Source organism: Acinonyx jubatus, chromosome D2, assembly GCF_027475565.1.
Source record: "Acinonyx jubatus isolate Ajub_Pintada_27869175 chromosome D2, VMU_Ajub_asm_v1.0, whole genome shotgun sequence".
In the NCBI taxonomy this organism is placed as follows: domain Eukaryota; kingdom Metazoa; phylum Chordata; class Mammalia; order Carnivora; family Felidae; genus Acinonyx; species Acinonyx jubatus.
In genome coordinates, this window is record NC_069393.1 from 553,730 (window position 1) to 578,399 (window position 24,670).

Below are 24,670 nucleotides of genomic sequence, written 5' to 3' on the forward strand. Positions count from 1 at the left end.
AATAGGAACTGATTTTTATTTATGTGATACCTTTCCTATTATCACATTTAAATTTCTTGTGAAAAATTAAAAGTACATTGGTAGCATATATTCATTTTAGATTTTCTACTTTGGGATATGGTCTTTCCCCCACTTCTAAGCTTAATTCATGCCAAGGAAACCCTCATCAGGTGAATGTAATTATCATAGATTCGATGCAGAAAACTTCTTTGTGATTTTGAGCCCCCAAGTTAGCAACCATTATAATAAAACTACATCAGGTCTGCTTGAAGTAAACCTAATTATTTCACAAGTTCTCTTTAGGTGATCTTATACAACCCACCTGGGCATGTTTCCTTCCTTAATTACTCTGTAATATGGTTAGTTACCTGCTCCTAATTAAAGCCTTTTGTAGCCGTTAAGCACTGTCCGCTTGACATATAAAACGTATATGTACTTTATATTTGATGTGTATGTCCTTCAGTTTCAAAGAAAAGAGAAAAAGAAAGTAAAACCCCACGGTGATAAAAACAAAATAAGTCAGTAAAATCAATTCAAATTCTACCCTACCATGGACATGGGGGCATGAGGCCATCAGACCTCAAATACTACCTCTCTGAAGAGAGAACATCAGGCTGTACTCCTGACCCCGGGGTTGAACATGAGCACACGGGACTCCCGTCTCCTGGTGCTCAGTTACAAGGAGGTGTGTGAAATCCAGATCCCCTTGTAAACAGGAGGGGCATTAGCTGAAACTCCTCACAGAGTTGGATTCTTCTCACCTACAAAGAATAACTCATTACCCATTGTGGTGCTTGGTTTTATCTGTGTTAGCCAAACAGCTATATCTCCAGGCAGAAAATAACACACTGACTGGACCGCTTGGCTTTGTAGCTGCCCTCCTTCCTTCTGGGTACCATTTCCTTCTTGAAGCACATCCGTTGGTAACTCTTCCAGTTTAGGACTGTGCATAGTAAACTTATAGAATCATTATTTGATATGTTACCTATTCTTTTTTTTTTTAATTTTTAATTTCTATTTATTTTGAGAGAAGGAGACAGAGAGCACATGCAAGCACAGGGGAGGGGCAGAGAGAGAGGGAGAGAGAGAATCCCAAGCAGGCCCCATGCAGTCAGCACACAGCCTGACATGGGGCTCGATCCCCCCAAACCCAAGATCGTGACCCAAGCCAAAATCAAGAGTCAGATGCTTAACCAACTGAGCCACTCAGGCGTCCCTATTGTTTTATTTTTTATAAAGCTTTTTATCTTGAGATAATTACAGATTCACATGCAGCTTTAAGCAAAATTACAGAGATCTCATGTCCCCTTTGTGTTTTTCCCTGGTGGTAACATCTCGAAAAACTTGTAAGACACCACAACCAGGATATTGATGTGGCCACAGCTGCAGGTACAAAACATTCCTATCAGCACAAGGATCTATTGCCCTTTATAGGCACACACTCTTCCTTCCTGCCCCCACCCCCTCTGGAGGCCCTGGCAACTACTAATCTGTTCTTTATTTCTATAATCTTGTCACTTCAACAATGCTATATAAATGGAATCATGCATGCATTGCGTAATGTCTTGGGATTGACTTTTTCATTCAGTGTATTTCTCTGGCGATTCCTCCAGGTGACTGCATATGCCAACGGTTCATTCCTTTTTACTGCCCAGTAGGATTCCCTGGTATGAATGTACTAGAGTTTGTTCACCTGTTAAAGAGCATCGGAGTGTTTCCAGCTTGGGGCTATTACAAATAAAACTGCTGTAAACATTCATGTGCAGGGTTTTGTGTGAACATAAACCTTAATTTTTCTGGGATAGATGCCTAGGAGTGCAATTGCTGAGTGATACGGTAGTTGCACGTGTAGTTTTTTAAAAACTGCTATTTTCCAAAGCAGCTACACCATTTTACATTTCCACCAGCAGTGTGTGAGTGCTCTGGGTTCCGAGCATTCTTGCCAGCATTTGGTGCTATCACTATTTTTTATTTTAGCCGTTCTGATAGGTGTGTAACAATACCTCACTACTGGTTTCAATTTGCATTTCCCTGATGAATGGTTAATGATGAGAGACATATTTTCACATGCTTATTTGCCATTTCTCTATCTTTTCAGTGAAATATCTCTTCGTATTATGTGCCTTTTCTAATTGGATTATTTGAGTTTTTATTGTGGAGTTTTGAGAGTTGTTGTTTGTTTGTTTAACGCATATAACCTAGATGCTAGTCCTTTGTTGGATATATGTTTTGCAATCTTTTCTTCCATCCTGTAGCTTATCTTTTCATTCTCCCAACAAAACTTTCTACAAAGCAAAAGTTTTCAGTCTTGAGGAAGACCATTTGATCAGTTTTTCCTTCTCTGGCTTGTTTTGGTTTTTGTTGTTGTTGTTGTTGTTGTTGTTGTTTTTCCGAGTCAAGTCTAAAAACTCTTTGCTTTTTCCATAGATCATGAAGAATTTTCTCCTAATTTTTCCTAAAAGTTTTATAGTATGATGTTTTACCTTTAAGTCTGTGATCTGTTTTGAGTTAATTTTGCATAAGGCATGAGACTTAAGTCAAGTGTCATTTTTTCCCCTTATAGATGCCCAGTTGCCACAGCACTATGTGTTGAAAAGGCTATAACTTTCTGGCACTGAGTTACTTTTGCAGTTTTAACATCAGTTGGATGACTTCGTGTACGTCTATTTCTGGGTTCTTGATTCTGTTCCATTGATATGTGTCTCCTCATGTCAATACCATTCAGTCATGATTACTGTAGCTACATAATAAATTTTCAAATCAGGTACAGTGGTTCCTTCCACTTTATTCTTCTTTTTCAAAGGTGTTTCATCTATTCTAGTTCCTTTGTCTTTCCATATAAATTCTAGAATAAGCTTGTCTGTATGTACCGAAAAGTCTTGCTAGATTTCTAGTAGAAAGTTTATTAAACATATGTATCAATTTAGGGAGAATCGACATCTTTACTGTGTCCAGTCTTCTAATCCATGAACATGGTATATCTCTCCCTTTATTTAGATTTATTTTGGTTTTTTTTCCATTATCATTGTATACTTGTCAGTATAGAAGTCCTTTACATGTTTTCTTATATTGAGACCTAAGTATATTTTTTGAGTGATTGTGAGTGGCATTATATTTTTAATTTTGATGCCCACATGTGTGCTGTTAGTATTAGAAATACAGTTGATTTTTATATTCTCTAATCTTCACCTTGATGAATTCGCTTATTGATTGTAGGAGGTTGTTTTGTTTGAGAGTCCTTGGATTTTCTATGTATACTGCCATATCGTCTGCCAATAGGAACAGTTTTATTTCTTTTTGATCTGTGTGGTTTCATTTCCCTTTCATGTCTTATTGCCCTGGCTGGAACTTCCTGTATGATACTGAATAATAGTGGCGGCAGCAGATATCCTTACTGTGTTCCTCATCTTGGGTGGGGGGAGTAATCTTTCATCATTGAGTATAAGGTTAGCTGTACAATTTTTGAAATGTTCTTGATCAATCTGAGGAAGTTCTATATTTATTTTTTTGAGGGTTTTATCACAAGTGAGCATCGACTCTTGTGAAATGCTTTTTCTGCACCAATTGGTATGATCGGCTGGCTGACTTCTTTTTAGCCTAAATAGAGTAGCGTCATTGATTTTCAAATATTGAACCATCCTTTTATCCCTGAAATAAAGCCTACTTGGTCATAGTATATAATTTTATTTAAATTTGTAAATGTAAACATTACCGAATTCAGTTTCCTAGTATTTTGTTAAGGATTCGTGGGAGATGTTGTGCTGTAGTATGTTGTGTTTTAATACTGCCTTCTTCCGGTTTTGGTGTCACTGTAATATATGTAAATAAAAATTTTTAATATTTTTATAATATGCAATTATGTATTTAATAATACATACTTAACATATTTTTAAGCTTAAAATATGTATATGTATATAAAACATAACATTTAATATATAACATTAAATATATAACATTAAAATATTTGAATAAAAATGTATAATAAATCAGGTAATAATAAACATCAGCTTCATAACATGACTTGGGAAGGGTTCCCTCTTCTATTTTCTCAAAGAGGTTATATGGAATTGTGTTCTTTTTTAAAAATTTGGTAGAATTCTCTAGTGAAAGCATCTCAGCCTGAATATTCCTTTTTTGTGAGTTTTAAAATTACAGATTCAATTTCGTTAGTCACTGGAGGGCTATTCAAATTGTCTATTTTATGTCGGGTGAGTTGTGGTACTTTGTGTTCTCAAGGAATTGGTCCATCTCATCTAAGCTGTCGAATTAATGTGTATAGAGTTGTTCGTGTTATTCCTTTGTTATCTTTTTGATGTCTGCAGGGTCTCTGGTGACATGCCCTGTATCATCCCTGAGATTGACTAGTTGTGTCGTCTTTTTCGCCTTGTTATAGAAATGGGTTAAAGATGGCCCTGTATATTGGTCCCTCTGTTGTTTTCTTCCTCCTGGCAAGCTGGGACATCCGTTCAGAGTCTACCAGCACTAACCTCAAATTCTTACACACTCAGTTGCTTAAAATTCAGCCCAAATAAGCATATTTTTAGCCATTTAGAGACTTCCTGCTTTGCATACCCTGTGAAATTACATGCACCATCTGCTAACCTTTGACAAACTCAAGGGCTATGAAGGATCTCAAGCTGCTAGCTGCCCCGCCAGACTGCTGGCGACATCATCTAGACACATAAATCCCCTCTCAAATCCCTTCTCCCCCAAAAGTCCCCTTGCCCTATTCCCCTTCTGGGCATCTTGTCTGGAAGTTCTCCTGCTGAGAGGGCTATCCCCTCCGATGCAGCCCGTCCAAGTGTGCCCAAAAAAGTTTATTGTGCCATCTCACAGTCTTGCCTTTTTCCTTGGTCAGACCTTAATTCCTTGAACTCATTACGGTTTTGCCAGAAGCTTATCAATTTTATTGATCTTTTCAAGGAGCCAGCTTTTGTTCATGGGTTTTCTCTTTTGTTCTCCTATTTTCAGTTTCATTGATTTCTGCTCTTTATTATTTCCTTCCTCCTGCTTGCTTTATTTTGCTCTTCTTTTTCTAGGTTCTTGAGTTAGGAACGTAGATAATTGCTTGTGACTTTCTTTTTTTCCTAATGTATGCATTTAGCGCTCCAAGTTCACCTCTCGGCACTGCTTTTGCTGTATCCCACAAAGTTTGATAGGTTGTGTTTTTTCTTCCATTCGGCCCAATACACTTTTTCGATTTCCCGCAAGACTGCTTTAAATCATAGATTATTTAGAAGTGAATTATTTAGGAGCACCTGGGTAGCTCAGTGGGTTGAGCGTCCAACTCTTGATTTTGGCTCCGGTCATGATCCCGGAGTTGTGGGGATTGAGCTCCACGTCAGGCTCTGTGCTCAGCATGGAGCCTGCTTAAGATTCTCTCTCTGTCTCTCTTTGTTTTCTCTTTCTCTGTCCCTCTTCCCCACTCGAATTCTCTCTTTCTCTCAAATAAAAATTAAATAAATGTTAAAATTTTTTTAAAGAAGTGGATTATTTATAAGTATCCAAGTATTTGAAAATATTCCTTCCGTCTTCATCTTATTGATTTCTAGTTTGATTACATTGTGGTTGTAGAACACATTGTATATGATTTCAGTTCGTTTAAATGTGTTGAGGTTTGTTTTACGGCCCAGGATATAGTCTAACTTGATGGGTCCCTGAAAAGAATGTGTGTGCTCCTGTTGGGTGGCATATTCTATAAATGCCAGCTGGGTCCTGTTGGTTTACTGTGTTTTTGTTCTTTATGCTTGCTGATTTCCTGTCTCGTTCTCTTGGTTGTGAAGAACTCTCGGTGGTGTTGAAGTCTCCAACCATAATTGTGGGTTTCTCTGGTTTTCCTTTAAGTTCTCTCAGTTTTTGCTTGATAAGCTTTTTAGCTCTGTGATATACACATTTAGGATTCCTAGTCTTTTTTTTTTTTTTTTTTTTTTTTTTGAGATATAAATGACATAGCATTGTATTAGTTGAAGGTGTGGATTCCTGCGTCTTACTGGTCGATTTATCCTTTTATCGTTATATAATAACCCTTTTGGTCGTAGGCAGTTTCTTTGCTATGAAGTCTGTTTTACCTGATAATAATATTGCTCTCCTTTGATTAATGTTTGCATGATACGGCGTTTTCTGTCCTTTCACCTTCAGCCTGCCTGGGTCATTATAATCAAAGTGAGTTTCTTGTAGACAGCCAATAGTTATGGCATATTTTTAATCTAATCTGCCAATTTTTGTCTCTTAATTGCTACACGTATACATTACCCAATTATTGTAATTACTGGTATATTAGGACTTATTTTTGCCATGTTTTATTCTGTTTTTCATTTCTCTTTCCAGTGTTCCTGTGGTTTATGTGAACATTTTTAAGAATTCTTTTTTATTTATGTATACTATTTTTGAGCATCTCTCTTTGTATAGCTTGTTTAGCGGTCGCTCTAATTATTACATTGTGTATACATCTCAGTCTACTGGTGTCACCACTGTATGCATTTGAGGGAAATATAAACACCTTACCTTCTTTGACATCCCTTTACAGTAACCCACCTTTAACAAAATTGTCTGAAATGTTTCCTGCACTCATATTTAGAATCACATTGGACAGTGTTAATCATTGTTGCTTAAATAGCCAGACATAATTTAGAAAACTCAACAGGACAAGAAGAAAAAGCCTATTGTAGTTATCCATGGTTTTGTGTCCCATGGTCCTCCTTCCTTTGAGGATAGGTCTGTTGCTGACAAATTCTGTAGTGTTCCTGCCCCCCTCCCCAAGAACGTCTCGATTCCCCCCTTCATTCCAGAAGGTCACTTTCACCATATATAAGATTCTGGCTAGAGAGTTCTTCTGTTCCAGCCCTTGAAAAATATTGTGCCACTTCTTTCTGGCCTCTCTGGTTTTTGATGAAAACTCTGCTGTCATTGGATTACTTTTTTCCCTGTTAGGTAAGCTGTGATTTTCTCTGGCCTGTCATTTTTCTCTGGCTGCTTTCAAGATTTTTTTTCTTTGTCTTTAGCTTTCTGAAGTTTAGTTATGATGTACATTGGTATGGATTTATTTGGATTCATCTTCTCTGTGATTTACTCAGCTTTTCAAATCTGGGTTTATGTCCCTTGCCCAATTGAGAAAGTTTTCAGCCATTGATTCATTGAGTATCTCTGCATCCTTGTTGTCTTTTTCCTCTCCTTTTCTGACTCCAGTGACACAAATATTAGAGCTTTTTTTTAGAGTCTCAAAGGTCTGTGAGGCTCTACTTATATACTTTCAGTCTATTTTCTCTTTGTTGTTCCGAATTGGATATTTTCTATCATTTTGTTGTCCAGTTCACCAGTTGTTTCCCTGCCCCTTTCCATTTTGCTGTTGAGCCCATCTGCTGAACTATGTATTTCAGTTACCGTATTTTTCAATTCTAAAATTTCTATCTGATGGTTCTTCCTTATGTTTTATTTCTTTGATAAGACCTTCTCTTTGCTGAAGATTTCTGTTTTTCATTTGTTTAAAGAGCAGTTAATGTGTAAAAGTTTTCTCTCTTGTTAGGTTGCCCTTGCCTAGTCCTATGGCCAGAGAGAGCTGACTTTTGTTTATGTTTTTTATTTAATGTTTATTTTTGAGAGAGAGAGAGAGGCAGAGCGTGAACAGGGAAGGAGCAGAGAGAGAGGGAGACACAGAATGTGAAGCAGGCTCCAGGCTTTTAAGTTATACTGAGCAGGAGGAACAGGGAAAAGTCTCCTATTCTATCTCTTGGAAGCAAAAGTCTACCGTGGCTGAGTATAATAGTGCGTGCATTGAATTCTACATTAGACAGTTTTTGGTTTTGTGCTCCTTCCTTCAATACTGGGAAGGTATTATCTCATTGCCTTCTCCTGTCTGGGGTAAGGAACTTAGTTTCTTTATAGGGAGTTCTTCCATTCTTTCTGATCGCCTTTATAGTGTTTGTCTGTAGTTTCACTATGGTAATGAGGTGTTTAAGTGTGGATTTACTCTCCCTGACAGTCCCGTATCTGGGCCCCTACTGCTTTTTTTCTGTTTCTTCTCTGTTCCAAGCGTCTAGAATTTTCCTTTCTTTCCTGAAAACTCCGCTGTGCATTTTTGGGGGGACGTGTGGGGAGCGGGAATGTGATCTATTTTATCCAGCATTTCTAGATGGTGACACAAAAGGGTTTTCCAGCAAAAGGGTTTTCCACTAAAGTATGAATACTTAACCTGTTTGAGCTACAAGACAGAGTATAAAGAGTTTTTGGAGGAGCTTTTACATCTGGAGACTACATATCTTTTGTCCAGCAAGGTGCAGCTCAGTGGATATGTTACCCTTTTGCCTTTTGGAGCTATGGGACAACCCAGGTAGCAGTTACCGTAGTAAAGTACATTTAGCAAAATTTCCAAAGGAGAAGAAAACAGTGGAACAAGAGTCAAGCCAAAGTCTATGTTTAGCTGTCCGAGTTTTTGTTCCAGGAGCATGTAGATTTGTGATCCTCAGTTTTCTGTGTAGACATAACACATAAACATTTCAATTTGCGTATACAGATTCTTTTCTTTTTCAGTACTTACTGTTGCCTGCATATTGGCAGCATCTTTATTTAGCCCTCACCCTTTTCTGTTTCTAACTTATAGGGTTGACTCTTGAACAACACAGGGGCAAAGGGTGCCAACCCTCTGGACAGTTGAAAACCTTCGTATAAATTTGACCACTCAAAAACTTAACTACTAATGTCCTCCTATTGATGGGGAGCCTTACTGATAACATAAAATACCAGTTGACATGTATTTTCTATACTGTACGTGTTATATATCACGTTCTTATGATTAGGCAAGCTAGAGAAAAGAAAATGCTACTAAGAATATCACAAGGAAGAGAAAATACGTTTACAGTACCGTACTGTTAAAAAGATCCACACGTAAGTGGACGCACTCAGTTGTTCAAAGGTCAACTGCACAATGATCGGGCTTTATATCTTAAGAAGAAGAAGATATTGAACAAGATTGAAAGATTCCAGTGTTTTCATTTTAACCTGGCAATCTTAACCATCTTCCCTTCGACGTCTTAGGTTATAGAAGCTGTTTGATGAAAATGATTAGATTTGGCATGTTTTAGTGTGTGGGGGGGGGGGGTAGAATTACGTAAGATTTGCCATTCCCCCCATTTTTAAGTCTGCAGTTCATTTGTATTTAGCACATTCACATTGGAGTACAACCGTTACCACAGTCTGTCTCCAGAGCTTTTTCATCTTTCCAAACTGATGCTCGTTTCCATTAAACAACACCTCCTCGTTTCCCCTCTTCCCCAGCCACTGTCAGCCACGGTTCTACTTTCTGTCTCGGAGTCTGATTACTCTAGGTACATTATAGAAATGGAATCATACAGTATTTCTCCTGTCGTGACTGGATTGTTTCCCTTAGCGTAATGTCTTTGAGGTCCATCCGTGTTGTGACATGTGTCAGAATTTCCTCACTTTCAAGCCTGAGTAATATTCCGCTGTTTGTATGCACCGTATTTTGTTTATCCATTTATTTATAAATAATGCTTCTTTCTGACTACTCCGAATCTGCCGTGAACCTGAATGTGCATGCTTTCAAAACACACAACGAGAAGCATAAAACTTGTTATTTTTAAGCGCCGACAATTCTCATAGCACTATCCACTAAGCTCATTGCCTGTAACCTTGTGGAAATCGTGAGAGGTTGAATCGGCTTAATCTGGGAGTGATGATGAATATAGGTCTTAAGAAACAGGGCTAGGCTAAGCTTCAGCAAAGAAATGGGCTGTTTGAGCTTCCTTGGGGGAAAGAGGGAGCCAGGGCTCGGAGCGCTTGGTCTGGGTTCGGAAAAGATGTATGGAGGCAACACTTTCAAAGGTGCAAACCAGGGAACCCGCAGTACAGACTCATCAGGGCCACGCAATGAGTCCAGCAGCATGGGGGCTAGCGGTCGATGGGTTCTGATCAAAGTGGAAGGGGTCGGGGTGGGAGGGGTCCTCTGCAGCACCTGGGCTCCGCATAACTCAAGTTCTTTGCTAACAGCAAAAGCAAAATGGATTACTAAGGCATCGTGGGGCTACCGATGCTACATCATGCTGATTAAATAACAAATTGCACTGGAGAGTCTTCATTTCCATTTCATGTAAAATAATATCCCAAATTAAACATATTACTCTGTAAAGAAGAAATGAGAAATTCTTTCTACGCTGAATGAGACAAATTTCACCCTTGGAATACTGACTCAAACTTGGCTCAAGCTGTCCTTCCCACAAGTTACAGACAAGGGGATAGAAGCGAGACCACAAAAATCCGCAAGGGCAGGGGGAAGCGTACCTATTTTTTTTATCTTTTTAAAAACTTTTTTTAATGTTTTTATTTTATTTTTGAGAGAGGGACAGAGTGCGAGTGGGGGAGGGACAGAGAGAGGAGGAGACAGAATCCGAAGCAGGCTCCACGCTCCGAGCTGTCAGCGCAAAGCCCGACACGGGGCTCGAACCCACAGAGTGCGAGATCACGACCTGAGCCGAAGTCAGACGCCCAACCGACTGAGCCACCCAGGCACCCCTGGAAAGCATACCTATTTTTAAAAGGAAAGGAGTGAACTTCTCAAAGCCTAGAAGTTTCCCAGGGTTTTCCGTTTGTACAGAAACACTTGAAATTTCTAGGCTATTTTTTCTTGTCACTGCTTATGCGTATTTCTTAGAGTAGTGACTCGCAAAGGGACAAATTTTGTACATTACAAGAACAGTCGCCAGACTTCCAACATGAAAGGAAGTTGTCCCAGGAGCACAGTTTGGGAAACCACTGAATTGGCATGTAAGCCAAATATCCAAGAGGTGAAAAGGTAAGTTGACACGTGTATTGTTGTTTTCACAGGGTAGTTACTTCTCTTTTCTGTTAACAAGTCAGGTCTTACTAACTTTTCTTTTTTTTAATCATAGTCTAAGAATAAACATAGCACGTTTTAAAGGTTTTTTTCATAGTCTCTTTTTGTTTTTCAGATTTTTTGTTTAAGTTCTTGGTTATTGGAAATGCAGGAACTGGCAAGTCTTGCTTGCTTCATCAGTTTATAGAAAAAAAATGTAAGTGACATCAAATGGTCAGTGTTTCGTGCATGTCTTTTTCTGAGAGTGCTCCCTTGCTCAGATTTGTTTGTAGTAAAACTTGTGAATATTATTTCAGCAAAGAGTTATAGTTTAAAATGTGTTAAAATAACGTTAAAAGTTTATGTCGTATTAAGCTTTCAGCAACATGCCTGTGGTTTTCGTCAAGTTATTTCAGTTTGATGATGGCTCATCATTCGGCATATTATCATACCATCCATTTTCCCACATACTCAGATACATTCCAGACACTGAGCTACAACATGGTGAAGCGGAAGGCAAAGGAGGAATGTCATTCCCTGACAGGGAGCCAGCCGCCCAAAGAGCCCTAGTGGCACATTGTAGATAAGCCAGTCATGTGGGGTCCTCGGCAGCCTTGTACTACAGTGAAGGCAGCTGTTGTCCTCAGTTCCGTTTCGCAGGTAAAAGGCGCAGGTTTAGAGAAGTGGGTGTGTGCTCTTGGGACGGTCATCCCACCACCTTGGGAGGGTAGTTGATTAGACTCAAGCCCAGACCTTTTGACCACAGACCCATCTTTTTGCCATTGACTTGGCGCTCTTTTGGTAAGGGAGGTTGGATTTTTTACTCCGAGGTATTGTAAAAGACTTGTTAGACCTAGAGACCCTGAAAATAAACAGTGCTCTTAGAGCCATGGGAAGAATGGTGGGGAATGACCTGTTTCGCGGCAGGTGGGTAAAGGCACGGAAGCAGAATTAACTGCCCTTGCTGAAGTGGGGGTGGGTAAAATGGGCAAAGAGACGGCAGAGGGTATCCAGGCAAAGAGCTTTGAGGAGTAAAACTGTAGAAGTGTATTCTGCTATTTCCATTTTCAATCTCCAAGGACTTGTTGGAACCTCTGTCCAGTGACACGGCCCCAGCATGGATTAGTCACAGAGCCAGTCCTTACCGAGTGGAACACATATTACCCCCCTGGGGGCCCAGGTCCCCTCACAGGTTGCCAACACTGCATTGTAGCATCTCAGAAGAGAAGGCCCCCAGGACATTGTGGGCCCACTGCCCACCTGCTTTTTAATCCTTGTGTCCTCTCTCTGTGGCGAGCTCTCCCTTGATCTCCTCCCCTAAGGCCTCGCCACAGAGACCGGTACCTGTGTGGTGTTAGTCCGCGTGGTCTAGAGCATCACGGGAAAGGTTTCACTTTATTCCTCTTGTGGCCATGTTGTAATCAGGATGCCCTCCGACTTTAGCCATCACCCTTTGAGCCTTTTACTCCGAGGTTTCTCGGTAGCTTGAATTCTAGAACGTCCACTCTAGCTCCACACTGGGACAGGCTTGTGTGGTCAGTATGAACCTGTTTTGTGCACCCGCACGTATGCACCCACATGCGCGCGCGCACACACACACACACACACACACACACACACCAGGAAACTCAGCACCCCGTCACGTGGCATCCCTGACTTTGGCCCTACGGCTGTAAAGTGGAAGCCAGTCACAGGCCATGGAGCCACAAAGTGGAAGCCAGTCATGGGCCGTGGAGCCATCCTCGGTGTTCATCACCACAGCAGTGTTCCTTCACAGACTGCTTACTCAGGGTGGGCTTAGCAAGCTGCTTATCTTGCCCGCCTCCTGGCACAGAGAGTATTGACTTCTCCAACAAGTTCACTCCAAGTTATTGCCACACAGTACTAAAATCCACGATAATACGCGTAGAGGCTTTGGGTTTGGGGTTCGTTTGTTTTTGTTTTATCTTTTCCTATTTTTCCCTTCATCTCTGGTGTCCATCAAGTTTCTTTTGGGGGCTACAGTGTTTTTCCTCCCCTTTGATTTCTTTGGGATATTTATCCATTCAAATAGTGGGAATTCTCACCTCTTCATTACTGACTGAGGTGCAGTGGGCCGTAAGCCCTTTCGGGGGGCACCCGGGTATTTTATGCAGTCACCATTTGTGAGTACCCTCCCCGTGGACGGGTAGATGTGGTTCTCATGTGGTGTAGCCATTTCCAAGCCTAGACTTTAAAATGTATGGTTTGTTTTGGGGGTCTTGCAAAAGAGCCTTATCGCCTCCTTCAGAAGAGGAAGTGTCTGTGTGTTCTGTTTAAAACAGTGAGTGCTTCGTATCAACTGACTGTTGGAAAAATGAAAGGCTACAGTAAATTACATTTCCGTTGACTTTAACCCTTGATTTCACTTGTTTAAATCTGTAAGCCTGTTTCCTTAATGTTCTAAAATTAAATATCTTGTTCTTTTTCTTTTTCAGTCAAAGATGACTCAAATCATACAATAGGAGTGGAGTTTGGTTCAAAGATAATAAATGTTGGTGGTAAATATGTAAAGTTACAGATATGGGATACAGCAGGCCAAGAACGATTCAGGTAGCTTTCTCTCTAACTTAATAAAAATATTTGAAAATTGGATTTGAAATAACCAATTATAGCCTTTTAATATGTGTAGTTGTCTTCTCCCCTACACAGATTTCAGAACCTTCACCTCTGGAAGCTTAAAGAGCAGCTTCTTGTCTTAAAGGACTGTTTTCTCCAGGTGACACTGACTTGCTAAAGAACGCGTTAGAATCTCTTTTGAGCGAACGCATCCTAATGTAGAGGCTGAGTTATTCTTTGGGACTAGCGAGTACATTTGGAGGATGTGACCTTGTGTATTCTGCAGTATACTTTGAGATTAAAATTAAGGCAAAGTAATAGCACAACAATTTCTTCTCTATCTTCCACTTTTAAAGGAGAATTTTTAAAAACCTCTTTTGCGGTTTTCTTTTGTTTTATATTAACTAGCACGTTCTGACGGCTGGTATACGTTCCACCAAATATTCTCTCCTGCACATTTTTATTACACTATAGTCATAACTGATGTTTGAAATTATGACCCCAGATCACTGCATAGGAGGTTACATGTTTAATAGTCTGTAACTACTAAAGCAAGAAAGTAGATTGATATTTTAGGTGTGTTTTTTGAACAGATACACAAAGTCAAAACAGAACGGATATTCACGGTCTTAAAATTCAGTTAAGTAAAACTCACTCTCACTATAAGCATTTCATTTCATTAAAGTCAGGAGTATATTATATTTTAAATGTTCAATAATTGTTTGCTTCAGAAATATCGAAACCATTTTTAATCACGATCATTCTTCTGGAACCACTCATCAAACACGCAGACTTGTGTTTTCTCAGCCCCGAACCCTCACCGGAATGACTATAAAATAACAGAAATGGCATTAACTCGCAAACACCCAGAAAGGGAGGGTACGTGATTAGTGGATGGTGACTGACTAAAAGCTACATCTAAGTGCCCATAATGGGGGAGGCCAGGGAGCTGGAGGCCACATCCTCCTGCTGAGTCCCAAGAAAGGTCAGGATTTGGAAGCTTCAGGTTCTACAGGAGGGAGGTTTAAAGTGTTTCTGTATGTGTGCCCACATACACACACGATGAGAAGTTCAGTCTCTGAGTTAAAGCAGGGTCTAGACGCGAAGTCATAAGGCGCAGCAGAGGACAGGGACGAGGGAAGGACTGAAAAGAAGGAAATCAGTGAAAGTCTGCGAACCCTCACCCTCTTCTCCCACCTCTTCCCTGGCTGCTGGCCGCCAGGTGCGTATTCAGGAGAAACAATTTTTCTCTGCAGAAGAATGAGTAGCCCCAAAGGAAAGGCCTAAGTATATTAACATGTTGGCGTCTCCAATGAAATAGCCCAATCTCTGTGATTTTTCTACTGAAGAAATGAGATTCCAGATGTATCGGGCCCGCCTTAGACCAAATGCAAATGAATGGGGCAAAGAATCCCAACTAGCGTGCATGTCGTGTGAAATTTCAGAGGACAAAGAGGCAGTGGAGATACAAAAAGATCCCCAGAAGAAAAACACAGTCACATTAAAGGAGCAGAAATGGGAATTGCATTTCACCATTCAACAGCAGCAGGCAGAAGCCAGAAGATACTGAAGCCTCACCTTGCCAACTCAGCATGAAAAATCCCATTCCGACCTTCGAAACTTAGCCAAACTATCAATCAAGTGTGACAGATAATAAAGTCAGAAGACCTTCAGATATTCAAGAGTAGGGGAAACAAAGGTTATCTTTCACACACTCTTTCTTCGAAACTTCGGGAGGGTATGCTTCATCAATACAAAGAAGTAAACCCTGAAAGAGGACGGTGAAGTCCATCCACCCAGCTGGGGAGAAGAACAAGGAGGCACCGCAGGCCGGTCGGGGGCAGGCAAGGGTGCTCCCCGGGAGGAAGAGGAGACAGGGAAGGGGGTGGGAGGTTATGAGTGTGCTAGATTCTTATCAAAGCAGGAAAGCAGTAAGCCCTGAAACTCACAAGTCGAATAGTTTCATAAGCATTTTACAGAAAGATGAAAGCAAATGCCAGAGAAAGGAAACAAAGATCCATGAGAGTAGGGACGTTTGTGCGTTTCTTTGTTGCTTCTCCAAAGCCCTGGGGAGAAGATAGCACATAGGTGTTCAACATGTATTCTGTTAGTGACTTCGTTTAGGAAAAAAGTCAAGTGCAAGGGAAGGAACTCGCCTTGGGAGTGGGGCTCCCAGGAAGAGTGAGGCGGGAGACAGCGGAGTTTCATGTTGAGACTGTCAGCGGTATTTCCTTTTCAAACTATGTACCTGTATTACTCTGCTGTAAATTACTTTTGAGAAACATTAACTGCCTCAAAAAAGTATTCTTAAATGCTTAAATTTGTATACTTGAATCATTTGTTAGACACCACATGTCAAAATACCATGTTTTAAAGTGAATGATGCAGCCAATATAATTTAGTTTATCTTGAGGAAAACTCTTACATATCCCTTTCTCTGGAAGCTAGATGTCTGCTAGTTTCTGGAAACTAAAATAGAAAAGAGTTGCCCCCGCGTATGTGGAAAAGAGGCCTCCCTCCAGTCCGAGAGGCGGCCCCCGGAAGCACTCACAGTGCGGCCCTTCTCACGCTGCACCTGTCGCCAGGTCTCCAAGCATATGCCGTGCAGAGCGCAGTCTACGGGTAGAAAGGAAAAGCCTCAAGCTATCTGTGTGCCTTTGGAGTTTAAGAGCCGAAAAATACATTTAAAAACAGCTGCCCTTTTCAAAGTATCAAACTAATCATGAGTCATCTTGTTTGTTTTTGATAAGTTCCCCAGTTTTCTTTTTGCCCTAAAGATAGGCACTGTTCTGTGATGTGTATTTTCTGACACCAAACGGGGGGTTTTCCACACCTCTTCTCCAGTTTTCCGATACCAACTCTGTGTCCAACAATTCAACTCCAATTCTGACTCTCTCTGGAGTTAGCGTCCGACCCCACAGGCTAAGGGGTCCCACAGACCTGCTCCCACTTCATACACTAGTCCTAAATTAGGTGCCCAGGCCATCCTCCCTTCTGCCCAGCAAAATACAAATTCACAGGTTCCCACAACACATCCCCCAGGTTCAGTAATGTGTTAGAACAGCTCACAGAACTTAGGGAAGCACTGCATTCACTGTCACCAGCTTATTATAAAGGGTACAACCCAGGAACAGCCAAGAGATGCATTGGGCAATGTATGTGGCAATTGGGTGCTGAGCTCCCAGTCCCTCTCCGGGTGCTCTGCCCTCTCTGCCCCTGCAAGTGATCATGAACTCAGAAGCTGTCTGAACCCTATCATTCAGGGGTTCTTACGGAGGTGTCGGTAGGTGAACACGGTTGATTCAATCATCGACCGTTGGCAGTTGAGGTCCATTTCCAGCGTCTGAGCACAGGAAGCCTTGTAGGTGTTGATGAGGAATTTGGTTGCTCAGGAAAATGGACCAGGGGACACAAGTGGCAGTGGGGACACGCGTGGTAGCGGGTGACTGCAGGGATCCAGGCGGAGACCGGTGGTTTGGGTTAGGATGGCCCTGGTGAAGCTGGAAGAACATGGACGACGCAGGAGACGTCAGTTAGTGAGCCAAGACCTGACCGGTGGGTCCAGTGTGGAGAAGGTTGAGGATAAAAGAGTTTTCTGGCTGATAAACAGAGGGGCGGTGGCGTTCCCCACCCCCCAAACCAGAATGGACGTGGCGGGTAGGAGCCAAGACGTCCTGTCTTGTAAATGTTAAGTGTGACATGTTCATTAGGCAGTCACGAGGGGGTGTTGGGGCAGCAGCCGGATCTTCCAGAAGTAGCCCGAGCCGCAGATTACTCTCGGGTCAAGGTGTGACTAGAAGAGAGAACCCGGGACTGAGCCCCAGCTCCGAGGAACTCTGGGACAAACAGGGCAGGCTGGCTCGCGAGAGTGTGACCCCGAGCTGGAGGAGGAGAAGTGGCCAGTGAGGGAGGAGAGGGGGGCGGCTGGTTCAGGGAGGGGTGAGGCGGGGTGGAGGGATGAGGACCCAGAAATGCCGCCGGACTCGGAGACGCGGAGGAGCGGACACGGACGCCAGAGCAGTGGTGAAGAGAAGGAAACAGCTGCTGGGGACAACCGCTTTGGAGGAATTGGGGTGCAGAGAGGAACAAACAGCGGGATGGTAGCCGAAAGGACTGTGCTACACGTCTTGCTGTTCGAGATGGGACGTAGCGGAGCACATTTTATGTTGCTGATGGGGGTGGAATCTAACAGAGAAGGAGAGACTGATACTGCTGGGGAGAAAGCGGGTTACTGAGAGAAAATAATCCTGAGGACAGTGAGAACGGATAAGCTGTGTCAGAGGCACTCAGTTGGCATAGGCAAAGCGGCCTTTCCTTGTTAGGAGTGGGGAGGGGAAAAGAAGGTGAGTACGGGGGCGGTGGGGGCAGTGGCTTCCCAGTTGGAAGATGTAGTGGATTCCCACCCGAGGACTTCCCTTTTCCCGGGAAAAGAGGGGGGCAGCTACTCAGGGCCATGGAGAAGGCCTGAAACTCCCCAGAGGAAGCAGAGCAGGAGTGCTGGGTGCTGAGCGCCTGCCTAGGGGTTCTGATGGCTCCCTAAGACACTTTGCCCCTCCTTGTAAGTTCAGAGCTGATCTTGGGTGCTGGGGGAGAGCTTCATCTACCTGTTGGGAAATGTCATCGTTGTCTCAGCCGCACGTCCCCCCACCTCCCCAGCGTTTCCGTGACGTGATTTCAGACAGACGAGCCGCCCCCCGTGCGCTCGCTCAGATGTCTGCATCATTTCTGTTTTAATGCAACACCTGTCCCTGCGTGGTGGTCTGCAAAGCAAAAATAGGTGACAGTGTTCAGTGGGAGAGGGTCTTGATTGGCCGGAAGTAAGAGTAGTGTAACTCTTTCAGGTCTGTGACGAGAAGTTATTACAGAGGTGCCGCGGGAGCACTCCTCGTCTACGACATCACCAGGTAACATGACCCCCCCCCCCAATCCCCACCCCCGGTGGAAGAGGCAGCCCTGCTCCCCGGAGCCTGGTCTTGCCAAAGCGCACCTACCTGCAGTGTGTGCTTTGTGCCTGGGATTCTGGAATCCCCTCGGCCCCTTCATCCGGGGCTTTAGAGGTGTCTGAGCCAGCCGCTGCCGCCCCTTTGCCACGTAAGGAAATGCAGCAGTGAGGTTTTAGATAAAGCATCCCCAGCGGTTCATTATGTTTCTTAGCTTGATGCTTTGACACATTCCTCAAGGTTCCCAAAGTGAACGTTTCCGTGTGGTACATTATTAGAAGTCATCGATGTCGACGAAAGGTGAGGGCCCAGGCTCTGGGCTCTGACCGCCCGGGTTCACATGCAGCTCTGGGCGGCTAGCTGGGTGGTCCTCGGGGAGGGTGCCGTAGCGTCTGGACTTCAATGTCCTGGTCCGTTACAGGGAGCGCTGATAATTGCGTAAGACTTGGGAGGTTTGCAGCTGGTTAAATCAGTTGGTGTTAAGGTTCTTGGCACATCATAAGGATCTGAGTGCACTGTCACCCACGTATCACGAATTAAATTAGAAGTCTGGTTCCTTGGTCTCACTTGCCCCATCTCGAGGGCTCAGTAGCCTCATGGGACTGGTGGCTGCTGAATTGGACGGTACGGATTATAGAACATTCTTGTCCTTGCAGAAGTTCCATCAGACAGCACTGATCTCAGTGTGTGCCGGCACCACCTTAAAAATGTCACCTATACCCTATCATCTGGCAGCTCTTTCCGGTAGGAACTTGCCCAAAGAGTGTCACCTTGCTGCTGTGACACCCGGTCTGTGTGTTCGGAAGGAGGCACCCTGGCAATGAGGTGGCAGCTCCTGGCCCGGCCCTGCCGCACTTGCTCAGGCAGTGAAAGGCTCAGCTTGCCAACTGCAAAGTCATCAGGCTAAGTAATCTGCCCGCAGGGCAGATGTGTCCCTGAATGTATCAGGACAGAAGACGGCAGATGGCGGAGCTGGTCCTGGAGTCCGACGGACCCAGTCAAGTCCTGGCTCCTCCACTGGCTGCTTGTGTGACTTTGGGCAACTTAATTAATCTCTCCGGGCCTCAGGCTTCTCATGGAAAAGGGAGGTAGAGTTTATGCACAGAGTCTTTATAAAGAATGTGATAAACTCCTACAAAGTACGAACATGCCGCACAGACCTGCTACATGATAGCAGCTGCCTGTTAGAACTTGCTTCCCCACGTTGCACACAACTGAGCCTAGAGCTAAGAGCTCAATAAATATTAGCAAAATGAATAAAGGAACTTCTGTTTCCTTTTGCACCGATTGGGCAAAAACAAACAGCAAAATGTCTGACTTGCTGTCGCCATTTTTCTGGAAGAAAAACAAACAAACCCTATGGCGTGGTGTGTAATTGAGCATTCAGGTTACCTGAGTAACCTTAAAGGTTGTTGACATTACCCTGACATGTTTAAAAGCAGTGTGAGTAGTGTGAATGATTGGAAAGAGTTGCTAGTTTTATAAAAAACATGTATTATTTTCACAATCTTATATTATGCAGCCGAGAAACCTACAATGCGCTTACTAATTGGTTAACAGATGCCAGAATGCTAGCGAGTCAGAACATTGTGATCATCCTCTGTGGGAACAAGAAGGACCTGGATGCAGATCGTGAAGTTACTTTCTTAGAAGCCTCCAGATTTGCTCAAGAAAATGGCAAGTGACCTTTTACTTAATACTACCGCTTTTCAAATGGGCGGATCTGGGGGTACCAACATTGCTTTGGGTTTACCGTATCTACCGAAATTTTAGGATTAAGCCGTACTTAAGAACTGTGAGATCTCCTGTGGTTTTTTAGTAAATTTAGACTCACTTAACCTATTTTCACTGTATTCTGCCCGCCAGGTTACGATGAGGATAAAAGCAAGTGTGCTAATACTGTGTAATGACCTTTCAGTCCAAGGTCTTTGAACAGCCCAGGCTTTGGTCTAAAGTGAAATTTATAGTAATAATTTTTAAAGGCCCTAATCAGGTGATGTCCTGTCCTTTTTTTTTTTTTTTCCCCCTCTCTAATGTAATTTGGAGCTAAGTTGGTAAAATGTTAGATCTAAATAGAAGAGGAAGCAGTGGAAGAGATACTAGGCTTATTGGCTTTATTTTAGTTACATTAAATTAAAGTCATTTGGTTCTAGATGCCTTTGGAACCTCTATGACTTTCCATACAGAACACCAGAGAGCGACACATAAAATTAATGGTTGCTTATAGATCACAAAACGATCAGAATTTAGACATTTTAAATAATTTTTAGAACCAGTCAAGAACTAAAATATCCTAGCGCCAATTGTCACTGGGAGTCTGGGACTACCAAATTATACTCTTACAGATTGGTGTTGTGCTAAGAAAATAAGCATGGGAGAAGAACCTAAGCCATCGTGAGTTTGGAAAGAAACCATTTAGAAATACAGAAGCAAGGCGAGCCCGCCTCCCCACTGGGGTAGTAAGCGCCCTGGTGGATACGAAGAGTGTTAATTCATAGAAGGCCTCTTCGCCGTCAGAATGACAAGCTGCCGTGTAGTCCCCTCCAAAATGAAAAACCTTTCGGTTGTATCCATGGTGACATGAAGAATATTTGGAGGATCTCCATCTCGTGTCGACAGCTGGGCCCTTTCTAGCAGCCTGCTTCCTTACTGAACGCTGGAGCTCGCACGGTCTCTCCAGTAGACTTAAGTGCTAGCACTAGGCGTCTCCCGCTTTTCAGGAAAGCATAGATGTCTTCTGACATTTAAAAAGCCGTATTTACATTTATTGATTTTATTTGCAGAAATATGTGGTTCGTAAGTAATAAATTGCTTTTTTGCCTGCCGTTCGAAGAGAATTCTGAACAGGCTGTCCGTTATTGAATTGTGATCGTCCTCTAAACATGGCTTCGTGTTTTGTTTGATGTCACTTTTAGAGCTGATGTTCTTGGAAACAAGTGCACTAACGGGGGAGAACGTGGAAGAGGCCTTTGTACAATGTGCAAGAAAAATACTTAACAAAATTGAATCAGGTAAAAAGTTTTCCATCAATAAACTTTTCTTCAGCATATTTTACTGTCTAGCCCGGTAGTATCACCTTTTAGTTTTCCAGGAGTGACTTAGTCCAGGAGTATTCTCTCTACATCCGCCAACCTAAAATTGCCACTTATGGTTTTGAAGGCGTTGTGCACATGGCTGAGGTGAAACCCCACCCTTGTTCATAGTGGCTTCCATGGCCCACTGGTGACAGAGGATGGGCAGTCGGGGCCTCAGTGGGTGTTGGCTTTCAGAACCCCGGCCTTTTTGGGATCCATCGCTTCGAGGAGGAAGATTGGAGCTCTGTTCGCTCTCTGACAACAGCTTACTAGCCCTGCTGGGCCACGGTCATGTGGCGTGATGGTGGACCGCCTGCGTGAGGTTAAGGAAGTTATGGGTACATGCACGATGTTGGTACTTGCAGCTTGTACCTCGTGGATAATTTATTTCTGAAGCTAACTGAGCATGCTTCGGTAGTAACGCGTCTCGTTATTTTGTTGTATTTGTCGCTTCAGTAAAAATGAGTTTAAAATAACCTGGGGCTCTGGGGTGGCTCTGCCAGTTGAGTGTCCGACTTTGGCTCAAGTCATGGTCTCACGGTTCGTGAATTCGAGCCCTGCTTGCATTCTCTGCTCTCGGTGCAGAGCCTGCTTCAGATCCTCTGTCTCCCTCTCCTCGCTTGCACACACTCTCTCTCTTTCTCTCTCGCTCTCAAAAATAAACAGTTTTTAAAAAAAACATAAAAAAATAAAATAACCCTAGTTTAGGCAGCCGACAAGATAGCATGTAGTTGTCATTATTAAAGTTGAGTTTTGTTAAGATACCGAAATTATATGTAGACGTTCACTTTTTAATTGATTCACTCAAATATCCGAAGGTTGGTTCTTTGTCAGGTGCTAGGATACAAAAATGAATTAATCACAACCCTTGCCCTCAAGAAACTGTCTTTCATGAGACACATCAAAAGATCATTACAATACGGTGTGGAGGATACAATAATTGGGAGGCGCATAGAATCCTGGGGTCGCACAGAGAAGGGGAACCGCCCAGCCAGGTCACGGAGGTGGTGACCCTCCAAGAGGAGGTGATAACCGAGCCCAGTCTTTCAAAATGTAGGAATGAGACAACCTAGGGAGTGGAGAGGAGGGTAGTCCAGCAGAAGGGACAGCAGGAGTTGAGACTGGCAGAAAATGACCACAAAGTTGAAATCACTAGAACAGAGAGACTACAGTGGGGGGGGTGGCCGAGGAGAAGGTTGGAGAGAGGCACCCGCCAGGCCAGTGATTCTCATCCAGGATCTGGAACTTTGTCCTGTGGGTTACTGAGTCTCACCTCTGGCTGTCCACTAGAGTCACCTGGGACACGAAAATTCAGATCCCAGGCCCCACCTCTTGAGATGCTGATTAATTGGGCCAAAGCATAGTCTGGGCATCGGCATTGCTAAAAGCCCTCGTATGTGATTGACTCTAGCGCTCCTCCAGGATTGAGAACCACGGCTGTACGGGATGGGAAGCTATTCAGGGATGGGATCAGTGAGTGGTAAGGTCAGGTCGGGACCTGAGATACATCATGCATGTAGGCGGCCACGTCGAGGACGGAGTGAAAGAACAGCACTAGAGACCAGGAGAGCAATTAAGGCATTTTTGAGTAATCCAAGTAAAATATGACTGATTAAAGCTTTAAGGAGGATGTGGAAGTAAAGATAAGGAGATATAGATGAATCTAAGAAATATTTTGGTAGCAGCGTCATGTGACTCCAACGCTAAATAGTAGGGCAGTTGGTTTTGGGGTGAGGGGGGCGGTGAGGCGGTGGGGTCAGGAAGGCATGAGGAGCCAAGGATAACTAGATGTCACACTTGGGCAACTCGGTAAAGAGATGTCATTAAGCCAGAGGATAAGCGGGCTCAAGGGAATGAAGGGGAGTCCGTTTCTGATGGGTTCCCTTTGCAGTGCCACTGGCACAACAAGCACGTGCAGTTACAAGCTCTGGGGAGAGGTCTGGGCTGGCGGTATCCATTTGCGAGTCATCAGTACGTTGGAGTAGTCGAAACTACGGAAGGAACGTGATCATCCGAGAGTGAGAAAAGCAGTGATCAAAAGCAGAGCCTTGGAGACCGAGAGAGAAGAGGAGGAACTTACAAAAGAGAAGGAAACGGTCGGAGATGTCTGGAAAGAACCAGGGGAAAGCGGGTACCATTTCAGCCCAAACACTAAGCGAGTCAAAGACTTGTTCGCGATCGAGTGAGATGGAGATCAGTCTGATAAGCTAAGAACTAAGCTAAGAAATAGCCACAGGGGTGGGTAATAGGAAGTCACTGATCATCAAGAACAGCTCCAGCAAAATTATGAAAATAGAAGACAGCAAACGAGGAACAAAGAGGAGGTGAGAAAGCAAAGTGAGTTTTGATTCCTCTCTTGAGGAAGAAGGTACTGGTATGGCAGGGTACAAAGGAGTAAAGAGGTTTCGGTGATGGAAGACATTTTAGCATTTCTAAGTGCCGAGAGAGAAAATGAGGTAGAAAGTAAAGGAGAGGAAGTAGGGAGAGGGCATGACAGAGAAAGTAGGGCACTGGGTGAGGTAGTGGGAGAGAGGGTCAAGGGCCCAGATACAAGAGAGGGACACTTCATCCTTCTGGATTTTCTTGATCTGAGAACAGAATATTTTTTCTTTACGAAATTTGGCACAAAAACTGTTACTTTTAAAGACTCTATAACATACGTTGTTATTAAAATTGACTTGGTGTTGAGTATTGTCAAGCTCAGCCTGAGGTTTTATTTAATTACCTTGCCGCCTTAATACTGCATCCATGAATATAGTACACATAAGTTGACTCATATAAAACTTTCAAGGTCTATTTCTTCTGAGATCCTCAAAATCATAATTATGTCTAGGTGAAAGAATATAAAGATATTAGTTAAAATTTTTCAGCAGTATTTTTTAAATATGGTTCAAAAGCCATCATTTCCTCCTCTTTTTTTTTTCTTTTTGTACACAAAAGTTAGCATACTATAAATTCTGCTGCATCTTGCTTTTTGTACTTACTAGATCTACGGATGATTACAAATCAACATACAGAGACTTCCCTATACATACATATGCTAAGGTACACATGTACGTATTTTGTGTGCACATGTAATATTCAGTTGTCTGTGTTGCCATAATTTATTTAACCAGTCTACTTTGGACATTTGGATTATTGCCGACATCTTGCTGTCACAGATAATACTGCAGTAAATAACCTTTTATATTCTCGTTTCGCATGTGTGGAGTGTGTAGGATAAGTTCCCAGGAGTGGAATTGCCAGGTCAAAGA

At 42.9% G+C, this 24,670-nt stretch overlaps 1 protein-coding gene across 3 annotated transcripts in view; it reads left to right on the top strand.

Annotated features, from left to right (window-relative positions):
* The window catches only part of RAB4A (RAB4A, member RAS oncogene family), a 45,310-nt gene that overhangs the window by 14,199 nt on the left and 6,441 nt on the right, over positions 1–24,670 (top strand). For 2 of the 3 annotated variants that reach the window (XM_027047014.2, XM_027047015.2), the window contains exons 2-6: positions 10,962–11,042; positions 13,282–13,396; positions 18,244–18,306; positions 19,865–20,019; positions 21,258–21,353. In XM_027047014.2, coding sequence (XP_026902815.1) covers positions 10,962–11,042; positions 13,282–13,396; positions 18,244–18,306; positions 19,865–20,019; positions 21,258–21,353 — 510 coding nt within the window. Of the gene's footprint in view, positions 1–10,961; positions 11,043–13,281; positions 13,397–18,243; positions 18,307–18,614; positions 18,643–19,864; positions 20,020–21,257; positions 21,354–24,670 lie in introns of those variants that run through there. The other variant, XM_027047016.2, reaches the window with a different exon arrangement.